The sequence below is a fragment of the Zingiber officinale genome, chromosome 10A (assembly GCF_018446385.1).
Source record: "Zingiber officinale cultivar Zhangliang chromosome 10A, Zo_v1.1, whole genome shotgun sequence".
NCBI classification, from domain to species: Eukaryota; Viridiplantae; Streptophyta; class Magnoliopsida; order Zingiberales; family Zingiberaceae; genus Zingiber; species Zingiber officinale.
Window position 1 is genome coordinate 92057480 of NC_056004.1, and position 12587 is coordinate 92070066.

General features: G+C 42.4%; 1 protein-coding gene across 1 annotated transcript; it reads left to right on the forward strand.

Annotated features, from left to right (window-relative positions):
* Positions 1-4765: 4765 nt before the first annotated feature.
* LOC122026787 (probable WRKY transcription factor 26) lies at positions 4766-6276 on the forward strand. Its single transcript, XM_042585503.1, has 4 exons — positions 4766-5026; positions 5123-5538; positions 5617-5781; positions 5862-6276. Exons 1-4 carry the CDS (start codon positions 4766-4768, stop codon positions 6061-6063), a joined length of 1044 nt encoding a protein of 347 aa, XP_042441437.1. The 3' UTR covers positions 6064-6276.
* The last annotated feature ends 6311 nt before the right edge of the window (positions 6277-12587 follow it).

Sequence of the window (12587 nt, forward strand, 5' to 3'; positions counted from 1 at the left end):
TTAGTAGCACCAAATAGTTCAACTTGATAAATATTTTCTTTTCTATGGCCTATGAGAACATTGGTGTTTAGTTCACTATGTTTGACTAGGCATTGAGATGAGTTGAACTCAACTCTATACCCCGAGTCACATAGTTGACTAACACTCAAGAGATTAAAAGTCATGCCTTTTACTAGTAACACATTTTTTATTACAAATTTCTTGGAAATTCTAATATCTCCAATTCCTATAACTTTTAGCTCACCACTATTACCAAAAGAAACGGTACCTTTACTTTTGTGTCTAAATGATGAAAATTTTGATGAGTCTCCCGTCATATGCTTAGAGCATCCACTATCTACGAACCATGTTGTTGGATGCTCCCCCTTTGCGCATGCCTATTTAAACACGATGAACCAAATGTTTTGGTACCCACACTTTGGGTCTGGTAGCATCAATAACAAATTGCTTGGGTACCCAAGCTTGAACAACCTTAACCCTTGAAGCATGGTTTCTACTAATTAGGGACATGAATTTAACTTCCTTATCTTGAGATTTGAAACCTAGTCCCGCTTTATTGTACACGCCTCTTTGAGCTCCTAGAATCATGTCTAAGTATTTTGAGCTTGAAGTAAATTTTACTAGAGCACATCTAAGATCATCAACTTGTGATTTCAATGATACATTTTCTTTTTCAAGATCATCAACATCATTTTTGTCATTTTCATGAAGCATGCAACTTTCACATGGCACAATTTCATTTTTGAGTGATTTCAATTCATTTTGCAATCTTTTGACCTTCCCTTTTGATTTAGCTAGTGCATTGGTTAAGCATGCAATGGTGGCATACATCTTATAAAGCTTGGGAGAAATTACCTCATCATCACTAGAAGATGACTCACTTGAAGACTCCACATCTTCTTCATGACTATCTTCATCTTCACTATCTTCTACATGACTTAAGGCCATGAGAGCCATGTGCTTTGAGCTCTTCCTTTCATCTTCTTCCGATGAGCTTGATGATGAGTCATCCCATGTGGCTTTCAACGCCTTCTTCTTTTTCTTGATCTTTTCCTCTTGCTTCTTCAACTTTGGACACTCCGTTTTGTAGTGCCCCTTTTTCTTACATTCATAGCAAATTACATCAGTTTTATTCTTAGAATCCACAAGAGATTTACCTTTTCTTTTCTCATCATTGAAGATTTTCTTAACATCCTTTTTGTCAAACTTCCTTGAATGTCTCATCATTCTTCGAACAAAGTTTGCCATTTCACTTGATGATAGCTCTTCATCACTATCACTATCACTATCTTGTTCGGATTCTGAAGATGACTCCTTCTTCTCCTTTTTCTTTTCCTTGTGCTTCTTTTTGCTCTTTTCACCTGCAACCAATGCTATACCTTTCTCCTTATGGCTTGTGTTAGCTTGCTCATGCAATTCAAGTTCACAAAATAATTCATCCAATTTCACTATTGACAAATCCCTTGAAACCTTATAAGCATCCACCATGGATGACCATAAAGAGTTTCTTGGGAAAGATTTTAAAGCATACCTTATGAGATCTCGGTTCTCCACACTCTCTCCAACTGAATGAAGACCATTTAGGAGTTCCTTGAATCTCCCATGTAGTGAGCTCACCGTTTCTCCATCCTTCATGGTGAAGTTTTGAAGTTGATTTATCAACAAATCCCTCTTTGCAATTCTTGAATCCTTGGTGCCTTCATTTAGTTCAATAAGCTTATCCCACAAATCCTTGGCACTCTTAAAGGGTCCAACTTTGTTGAGTTGTTCCGAGATTAATCCACATTGAAGAGTCACAATCGCCTTTGCATTTGCTTGAGCCTTCATTTTTTGTTCAACAGTCCACTTGGATGACTCAAGCATTTTTCCATTTTCAGTTGGCGCCATGAATCCCTCCGTGATTGAGAACCACATATCAATTTCGGTCATGAGATAGTGTTCCATGCGGCTCTTCCAATAAGCAAAATTGCTGCCTTCATAGAATGGTGGTCGTGAAGTACTATGTCCCTCCTTCATTGACATCTTGTAGCTCTTTAACTTGTGCTTTCTTGACGATGAATCCTCAAAAGCAAACCAATGCTCTGATACCACTTGTTAGGATCGGTTGAGCTAGAGGGGGGGTGAATGGCTCATTTCTTTTGCTGACCAACTTTGTTTTGCACAGCGGAAATCTGAAGGCAATGCTAACACCGGTATTTACTTGGTATCCACCTCCTCAAGGAGGTGACTAATCCAAGGATCCACACCACTCACACTCTTTCACTATCGAAAACCCTCCTTCTCGGAATCACACCGAAGGTGGAGAAACCTTAACAGAAATACACCTCTCCCTTTTCTTCAAAATAAATATCACAAACGCTACAAAGAAGAAGTAGAGAAGGATTACAAGATTTAACCAGCTTCTTCTTTGCTGGTGAGATTTCAGTACGTAGTAGAGAGGAGCTTGAACCCTTTGCTTTGAATCTTTATCACTTGAGAGCTTTCAAAAGGCTTGGAGAGCAATGGAACAGTATGTTTTTCGTTATATCTGTTTTCCAGTTTCTTTCCGTGTTTTATACGTTGAGAAAACTAGCCGTTTCTCACGCCGCAGTCGCCGTGGATCGATTGAGGTCATATTCCAATCGATTCACAACTATCCGTTGGAAGCCATCGCGTCAAGATCGACGGTGCAGATTCTTTTATTTGACTTGGATCGATTGGGGCAGCGTTTGAATCGATTCAAGCGCTTGCTCATGAAATTAGCAGCTGTGTGAATCGATCGGCCGATCGATTCAATACCTTGAATCGATCGGCTGATCGATCCAGAGTGATTCTGTGCTTCGCACAGAATGTTCACGGATCGATCGGCCGATCGATTCAATCCCTTGAATCGATCGGCTGATCGATTCAGAACGATTCTGTGCTTCGCACAGAATGTTCACGGATCGATCGGCCGATCGATTCAGTACTTTGAATCGATCGGCTGATCGATCCAGACGCATTCTGTGCTGCGCAGAACTTTACCAATCGATCAGTCAATCGATTGCCTTACCTTCAATCGATCGGCTGATCGATTCAGAGGCAATTTGCCGCACAGCCATGTCTGAATCGATTTTCCAGTCGATCTCTGACAGTGAGCCTATCACACACATAATCTTGTGACTTGCAGGAGCTTCTCTTGCCAAGAATCCGGTCCCCGACCTTCTTGGACTTCTCTTGCCTTGCATCTGGTCTTCTGACCTGCAAGAACTCTTTTTGCCAAGAATCCAGTCCTCGACCTTCTTGGTCTTCTCTTGCATCTGGTCTTCTAACCTGCAAGAAACTCCTCCTGCAAACTCACAATGCATGTTAGTTCCACCGTATTAACCTAAACTTAAATAATTGTCAACACATTGAAACTTCCAGGGCATGATTGCACCAACAACGAGCACGCTTCTCGAAGTTTCTCATGAAAAGATTTGTCAGTAAAGTGTACATGACACCATGTCCTAACAAGGCGAGCATATCTCTGATATGACAGTGGAGTACGATCTTCCTGCCAACCATCCTCGGTGTCAACGACACTCTCTCCCAAAAGGATATGGTGAGATGCGTCTGTAGTGGCTGTGCCTGGCTGAGTGGCCACCTCGCTCGGCCGATACTCCTTCATCCGGTTGGACACAGATGTCTCTTCCTACGACGGCCTGGCACGGTAGTTGGTGCTCTCTGCTAGGACGGATTCTTGCTTCTTGGCGTCTCGCTGCTTTACACTAAGCGTCGACTGTTCCGGCCATCGTCCCGAGCCGAATGTGGGGTTGGCTCGGACTCGCCATCTGTCGATCGACCTCCTTATCACCCGTCTGGTCATTGCCAGTCTTCTGTTCGACCATTTGACACTCGAGCGTTGACCACTAACTTTGACCTCCACCGTGACCATTGACCCCTGCCGAGTGAGCTCCTCCTAATCGCCACATCATATGGATATCAAACGAGAAAAAGGAAGACTAAAAAAAGACTTGATTAGTAATAATAAAATAAGATAACATTTATTTAAATATAGATGATGTTATAGTATGAGATAAAGCTCAATGATATAAAAGGATTTATATAATCGATCTTAGTGGGATAAATCTTGATTGTTATTATTGATTGCTAGACCGGTGGAGTGTTACATGACAACAGTATAGTAATTAGTAGATTGAGAACAGCAAATGGATAAAACAGATATTTGATTCGTAATTTAGTAATTTTAAAATTTAAACTCGTGATTTAAATATCCCTGAACCGAAATTGCCACCAAATCGGTCCACATTTGGTTTAACTCCCAAAACTTCCAATAACATTCAAATCAACTCGAAGCCGAATTCAATTTCAACTTCAACTTCAACTTCATCTCTAATGAAGTATTATTTTAGGAATTAATAAATACGAGGCACTTCCATTAATAATTATATATACAAACCCTTTACAAGTCAACTCACGACCTTTGATGTTCCTCCACAAGTCAACCCCTTCCTCGAAGCAACCACCCATTTCCTTTTCACTATCCTCCAAAGTCCGCCCCACAGGGTTATCTCGACTCTCGACTGGTAAAGACGTGGAAGTTTGCCACTGAGAATATGAGTTCGAGTCCGCAGGGCAACGGGGATTTATTCCTTATCCCTGTGCAAAAAAGTCTCGGTCCACTGCGTACTTACCACCGAGCTACCGTGTGAGGGCGAGGATTTCGCCTTTTGCCACTATCCTCCAAAGTCCAAACCTCTCGTTCTCCTCTATTAAATCAGCGTCTCCTCCCTCCTCCATCTCCATGGCTGACATCTCCTCCTCCTCGCCCTTCGCCGCCTCCTTCACCGAGCTCCTCACCGGAACCGGGGAGCCTCCAATTCCTGGTACGAGTCAGGAATCGGCGGGTGGCGCAGCCAAGTTCAAGTCTGCGACTGCAACTCCTCCCTCCCTCCCTATCATCTCTCCTCCTCCTCCTCCTCCTCTTGCTTCCTTCTTCTCCTTCCCCGCCGGACTTAACCTTACAGAGCTATTACACTCACACATCCTCCGCTCCTCTTCCTCAGTAAGTCAACAAACTAATATCTCTGCTTGCTCAATCGAATCTCTAATTCATCTGTTAACATTCAATAACACAATTAATTTGTATCGATCGATCTAGATTCTGCCTTCTCCCACCACCGGCGGCTCTTTACCTGCGCAGCATCTCGACTGGAGCTTCTCCTCTGCTATTTCTCAGGGAGGCTCTGAAATCAATCGATCGCCTCATGGACAGAGAGCGATGGCGTCTGGCGGTGCTGCTCCTGATATGAAGCCGGACGGCGACGGATACAGCTGGAGGAAGTACGGGACGAAGCAGGGGCGAGGGAGCGAGAACCCAGTTCGGAGCTACTACAGGTGCACTCACCCCAATTGCCCCACGAAGAAGAAGGTGGAGAACTCGTCGGATGGGCGGATCACTGAGATCGTGTACAAGGGCGGAGCGCACAGCCACCCAAAGCCTCTGTTCGCTCGGAGGAACTCAGTTAATTCCTCTCCGGCGAGTCACGCTCCTTCGCAGGAATTTAACGAAGAAGAGTACGATACAAAAGCGACGTACGGCTGCTTAATCGTAGCTTAAAGAAGTACTAAACTTTCTCATCTTTCGATCGGCAGGAAGGAAGGCGGCGTTGATCAGGACCTGCCTGCGGCCGCCGGAAGCAGGACAATCAGGGAGACCAGACTGGTGGTGCAAACTCAGAGCGACGTTGATGTGCTCGACGATGGATACCGGTGGAGAAAATACGGGCAGAAGGTGGTGAAAGGAAATCTAAATCCGAGGTGAAAAAAATGTGATCGATTACATATACAGATTGAACTGCATGATCGGTATCGACTTTGTTTGACCTGATCATCGACAGGAGCTACTACAAGTGCACGGCCATGGGCTGCCGAGTTCGGAAGCATGTGGAGAGGGCATCGGGCGACTGGAGATCGGTGATCACGACGTACGAAGGCAGACACAACCATGACATGCCGACGGATAGAGGATCGACTAGCAGGCCTCAAACTTCTCCGGCGATGGATGCTCGATCTAACCTCCTCCGACAGTCTATAAGTTGAGAAAAGCTTTCTATGGATAAGAAAAATATCTCCCTTCTTAATACAATAGACATAGAGTATGCTCATTTTGACTTCTTGGAAAAATTCTTATAGTAAAATATTTATCAATCTCAGCCTACTAAGTTCGCGGAGCTTATTTCAACCTATAGAAACCTTTTCTCAATTTGTTGACTTTATTTTCTTCTCCTTTGGTGAAGAAATCTTTATGTTGCTCCACGTATACTTCCTCTTCTAGAACAGCAAATGCTTTATAAAAGTCAAAGCATGGTGTTTGAGAAAATCCTCTAGCGACAAGTCTTGTTTTGTGTTTTCTGACGCATCAATCTTGATTAACTTTTGTTTTAGAATCCATTCAACTCCAATTATCTCTCATTCTTTTGGATAATCAATGATATGAGATGTTACGAATGGATCCATATATAATGTGATAGTTAAAGTCAAGATAAGGTGACAGTTAAAGTCAATAGGAGGTGATAGCCAGCATGTCACTCTTAACAAGACTTCGCTCCTCACCCGACGCTAAAACCTTCAATACGAAGACGACCGACCCACGAGTTGGTTGGACAAGAGGGACCAAGTGATTCACTCTTGTACTAAAACACTTATTATATATCCGGTCTACCACATAGCCGGTCGGGCATATAAGATATAATCAGTTGGATTCAAGAAACCTGACTTTCCATTCTCGGAGTATAGGTCTCTCAGCATAAGCTCAGTCAACCCTGAAGTCGGTCAGACTGCAAGGATTAATAGTTCCACTCATTACCAAGATACACGGTGAAAATCTGACTAGCCTTTGCGCACCGGTCGAGTATACGAAATAACTCCCCATTGCTACAATGACTCCCAATATATGGCTGGTCGACCTGACAGTCGGTTGAGCCTGTGGGTCTTCACTTCTTATGTGCTTGTTTTCCTTTATATAGTCGGTCGATTATGACGCTTGTTAGATTTATAGGGCTCAGTGTCCTTAACTCCTACATGGAGTAAAATATGCCAGATAACTCTCGGTGTGAACCTGACAGGACTTCCAGATTTCAGGTGCAGGTCTTCTAACATAAGGACGATCGGCTAAAGTATCGATCAGATATCTCAGCACTCAGTTCCTCATTATTCTGAGGCAAGTATCCTGACATATAGTCGGTCGGTCATAGAGTCGGCCAGACTTAGGAGACTTGGCGCCCTATTACTTCAATATCAGATTCCCAGCACTACACAATATATAGCCAAGCGGCCCAAGGGCCATACGGTCTTACGGGACTCGGTATCCTGCTGCCTATGTATCGATCTACCAATACAATATACAACCGGTTGGATAAAGGTCCGACCAGGATATCTTCAGGAGATAACATTGTCAGAGAATCACAACAACCTGAAAGTAACAACTAGAGTCGTCAATTTGGGTTAGGCCCGTAGGGACCTTGACGTCCGCTAGAGGGGGCTGAATAACGTCTCATCTAAATCGTTTGCTTCCTATAATGTTAGTGCACAGCAGAATATAAAAATAAATATTAATAAGAGAAAGAAAACATAATACGTTGATTTAACGTGGTTCGGATATAGAGCTCCTACTTCACAACCGTTCGTAAGATGGATGATCCCGATCCGTCGGTGGATGACTCTCCGGAAAATCTCCGACTAGCTCACGTAGCTCCTTGTAAGTAGAGAAACCTCACCACAACTCGCACAAGCACGTTTGGGATGCTAGGGCACTTGGAAGACTACTAATAGAGGTTAACCACCTCTATTTCGTCATCCTTGCCCAAGCACCCCAAGATATATTAAATAGAGCTCAGGAGAAAAACACCTACTATTTTTTCGCCACCAGTTAACTGGTACTAAGTGAAATTCAACCGTTACAGGCCAACAGTCGGCTACTATCGATTGATAAAAATATCAGTCGACTGCTACAGTAACACTACAGTAATACTACAGTAACGCTATAGTAACCTTAAAATTTTATCCTGAGTATAGTCTCTCATGCACTTATCTTTGCCCGCACAGCCTCGACCTTGCCTTCTAGCCTCCTTCGTTAACTTTGTGTCCCTCATATACCTCCCCATCCTTCACGCATCGTCTTCAGGAGATTTCTTCGGTCTTGTCCTTGTTATCGGGTCTTCCATTACCAAGAGGCTCCTCACCTCTGGGACTTCAACCATTAACAAGTCACACTTGGACTTATGTTGCCAAGACTACATACTTGGACACCGCCAAGACTCCTTTTAGACTTTTCTCCTTTGCCAAGATCATACTTGGACTTTTCTTGTTGTACTTGTATTCTGCACACTCATAATGCATATCAAATACAATAATAAATCTAACTTAAACTTTGCCCAAACATCAAAACCTAGGGTACCAAGATTGCTCCAACACATTTCACACCATAGGCTTGCTCATTTTCTACTTCTCCATCACTATAAAACAAAGCATACATGAATCAAAAGGTTTATTAAGAAGTGAAATGGAAATAAGAAGAACTAAGTGAAGTGAATGTAATAGGCAAGAGAAAAGGAATCAATGAAGAATTGAGAAAATGAGAGTATTGGAAGAATAAATCTGATGAGTTGACCAATTTTATGTGAAAAGGGACGAATACCATTTGTCAATGATTATACGAGAGATTAAACCAAGCTCACCTTTAATTGGATCATTATCCAAAGTTCTTGGCACGCTACCCTCTAGTTGATACCTTCTTTGCCACTATTTTCTCGTTTTCTTTTCATGAACTACACAACTTACAAAATGATTATTGTAATGTCTAAGTTATGGGTTTCTGGAAAGTCTTCAAGGTGAAGTCAACTTCTCAAATATCTGAAAACAGAACTAAATTTAGAATTGACACTAGGCAGAAATAGTTTTCCCTGTTTTAGAATTCAGAATTCTGAGATCTTGCTTGATTCTGGAAATCACAACATCCCCACTTAAATTCAGCTTAACAAATATTTCCATTTAACACAGAATAAATAGGAAGTTGAATTCCAGTTTCTGCTAATCAGAATCAACACACAAAAATGACACTAAATAGGATACAATTTCAACATTTCAGAATCTATTTTCAAACTCCACTTATGCATTTCTATTTCAAGACTCAGCTCCACACTTCTGTTATTTTCTATTTCAAGACTCAGCTCCACACTTCTATTTTTTTCTCATGTCAGATGTCTGGTCAACCTTGACCCACTTGGACTTACCATCTCATGCCAAGTGTCCGGTCAACCTTGACCCACCTGGACTTCTCCGTTAGGGGGAGGGGGTGAATAGCTCGTCGCGCTCGGTAATGTGCTTCTTCGATGATGTGCAGTGGAATAAATAACAAGAAACACACTCACAATGCTAACGCTAAGGATTTACTTGGTATCCACCTCAAGAAAAGGTGATTAATCCAAGGATCCACACATGACTCGCTCTCCACTAATGAAATACTCCTTCTTGGTCACAGCCGGAGGCGGAGAAGCCTCGTACAAACCCACACAACAAAAATACAACACACGCAAGAAGAAAATACAAAGATACAAAGAAAAACTTGTTGGTGCAGGAAGCATCCGACGATCGAACCTATGTTTTGATTATGTCAAAGGGTTCAAAGTTAAGGTGTTTTGGTTTCTAATATGTTGAACAAGTTTGTAGGAAAGTCCTAAGTGGTACTTAGGAATAAGTCCTAGCTGCGGTTAGGCAAATGGAAAACTCTAGGGGGGTGGTAACCCTAGGTCCTAGGGGGTAGTAACCCTAGGTAGAGGAAAACCCTAGGGGGTGGTAACCCTAGGTCATAGGGGGTGGTAACCCTATGCGGAAAGTCTTGGCAGGTCGATGAGTTCAGGCAAAAAGTCCTAGGGGGTGGTAACCCTAGGTGAAAAATCCTGGTGTCGCGAACCAGGTGAAAGTCTGGACTAGCCGGGAAGCGGATGTCCAACAGAAAGTCCGGAAGTATCGAGTGCTGAGCAAAAGTCCAGTCGATCTGGAGGATCGCACTGGCAACAGGTAAATCTCCTGAGTGGAGTAGGTGAGGACGCGTTCCCCGTAGAGGGAACAGTAGGCGTCGGGTCGACCTAGGGTTTCCGGTTGGAAATCCGAAGTCAGACCCGGACAGTCCGGAGACTGTCATAAACATTCTTTATTATTCATACTGTTATTTTGTGCTAACCTTGTGTTGCAGGATATTGTTTGGGACTAACATGTCTTGCAGGTACAAAATAACGAAGATTTGCCTCGGATGAACAGTGTCCGAGGCGCGCTTAGGATGAGCTGGCTGCGAAGCACCATTGGAGGCGCCTTGAAGAAGGCAGAAGGCGCCTTGGAAGGCGCCTTGAGTGAGGTTTAAGGCGCCTTGAATGGATGAAGTTCGACCATATCAGATTTGATCCACGCGGAAGACCAGGCAGACAGCCTTCAAGGCGCCTTGAACACCCTTTATAAGGGGGTTTCGACCAGCACTTCAGAACAACGAATACCAAGTGATCTCTCATCAACGTGCTGCTCCAAAAGACATTCCGAAGTGCTGTTATAAGTGCCCGTATACCCGAAGCTTCAGATTTAGCATTTCTTGTTGTCGGTATAATACTTATAGCTTTTTGTACTCATAATTGTAATCTTTTAACGAGCTTATAGTTGTTGCCCACGGAAAACGATCAAGGATCGCGGGCCTTCGAGTAGGAGTCGCCTTAGGCTCTGAACGAAGTAAAATCTCTTGTGTCTCTCTCTGCTTGTTTGTTCTTTATTCCACTGCTTGTTTTAAACTCCGATAGTCTTCCGATTTGAAAAACGAAATAGCCACGAGCGCTATTCACCCCCCCCCCCCCTCTAGCGCGGTTTCGATCCAACAATTGGTATCAGAGCGGGGTCGCTTTGAACTGGTGCAACCACCATTCAAGCATTACGCCTTTCGTTTTTTCCCTCCAAAATTATTTTCGAAAAATTCATTTTCATCTTGTCACGATTTATTAGTATTGATAAAATATTGAATTTGGCAAAATTTGAAATAATATTTTTTAATAATATTTTATTATTATTTTATTATTTTTTCTCGAAACTGGTGAACTTCTATTTCTATCCTTCCATACCGCACTGCTAATCCAGGATCAAGTCCTGGTACATTTTTTTGCTATTTTTTGTGTGCAAGGTTATTTTAAAATGGCATTCCAAGAAGGATTATGCACCGTCCGACCGCCGCTCTTTTCTGGCGAGGACTTTGGATACTGGAAGAACCGGATGGAATACCACCTCAAGACGCAAGTCGAGATGTGGATCATCATCCAGACCGGACTCGAACTTCCACGTGACGACACCGGAGAACTTATCTCATGCATCAACTGGGATTCTAGCACAATGAAAAAAAGTTGAAGCCGATGCCAAAGCAACCTGCATGCTACAATGTGGCTTAACCAATGAAGAACTGAACCGCATCGGCCCCTTCGCAAGTGCAAAAGAGTTGTGGCAAAAGTTGATGGAACTACACGAGGGCACTTCCGACGCTCAAGTAAGTAAGCATAATTTAATAAATGATTTATTTGAATTAGATGAGCAGAATAATACTACTTCGGCCGAGGAAGGTATTACGATGGTTGCAAGTACAAGTAAGACCGAGGAAAAAATATGGTCCGAGTCTTCAGATGAATCCGGGTCTGACGAAGAAGAACCGACGAGCTTCCTCGCTCTACCAGTACTAGCAACCGTGGCGGAAACTGAGTCCGAGTATGAGTCAGAAACCGAGAGCGAATCTGGGACTGAGTCTGATCGAAGCCACGAATCCGCATTCGTTTCCGAAGGACCAAAACCCACTGTAAGTTCACTACTCGCAGAATTTCAATTAGATAACTTGCATGAATTATTACCTTACTTAGTAAAAAGGTTGGCTAAATCCAACGTCCGGGTTAAGTCGCTCCAAAAAGGAGGTAACAACCCTTAAGGAAGCGATTGACTCGAGCTCTTTAACTGAGTCAGTTCAAATTGGAAGTTCAACTCAAGTCCAACAACTTGAGGAAGAAAATTCCAATTTGAAATCTCAAATTAAAGAACTCAAGGACACGTTGGAACGGTTTACCATGGGTTCCAAGAATTTGGATCTGATTCTTGGAAAACAGCGAGCCGTTTACAACAAAACTGGACTTGGATTTAAAACTAAAATAAAATACAAATCATATTTATCGCTAGTTAATAGAAATAATAGAAAAATTGTCCAAGCATGGGTGCCAAAATCCAACTTGGTTAATCAAGTTGGAACTGGTCATAATTGGGTCCCCAAGGATCAACTCTATTACCTTGATAGACCATATCGAGGCTATGATCCAGGGGGAGCTAATAGAAAAACAATATTAAGAACTTAATTCAAATTAATATTCAAATTAAATTCAAAATTTAATTAAAAATTCAAAATTCAAAATTAAATTCAAAATTCAAAATTTAATTAAAAATTTGAAATTAAATTAAATTCAAAATTAATTCAAAATTAAAAATAAATTTTAACTTAAGTTAAATAAAAATAGATGGAGGATCCAGACTCGCTGGCACCCCCAACTGAACTACCCGAC

Bases quoted from the DNA above. Each gene is read 5' to 3' on its own strand.
- LOC122026787 (XM_042585503.1), top strand. From the start codon at position 4,766: ATGGCTGACATCTCCTCCTCCTCGCCCTTCGCCGCCTCCTTCACCGAG. The intron at 5,027-5,122 runs GTAAGTCAACAA...CGATCGATCTAG, and splicing joins TCCTCCGCTCCTCTTCCTCA to ATTCTGCCTTCTCCCACCAC. The intron at 5,782-5,861 runs GTGAAAAAAATG...GATCATCGACAG, and splicing joins AAAGGAAATCTAAATCCGAG to GAGCTACTACAAGTGCACGG.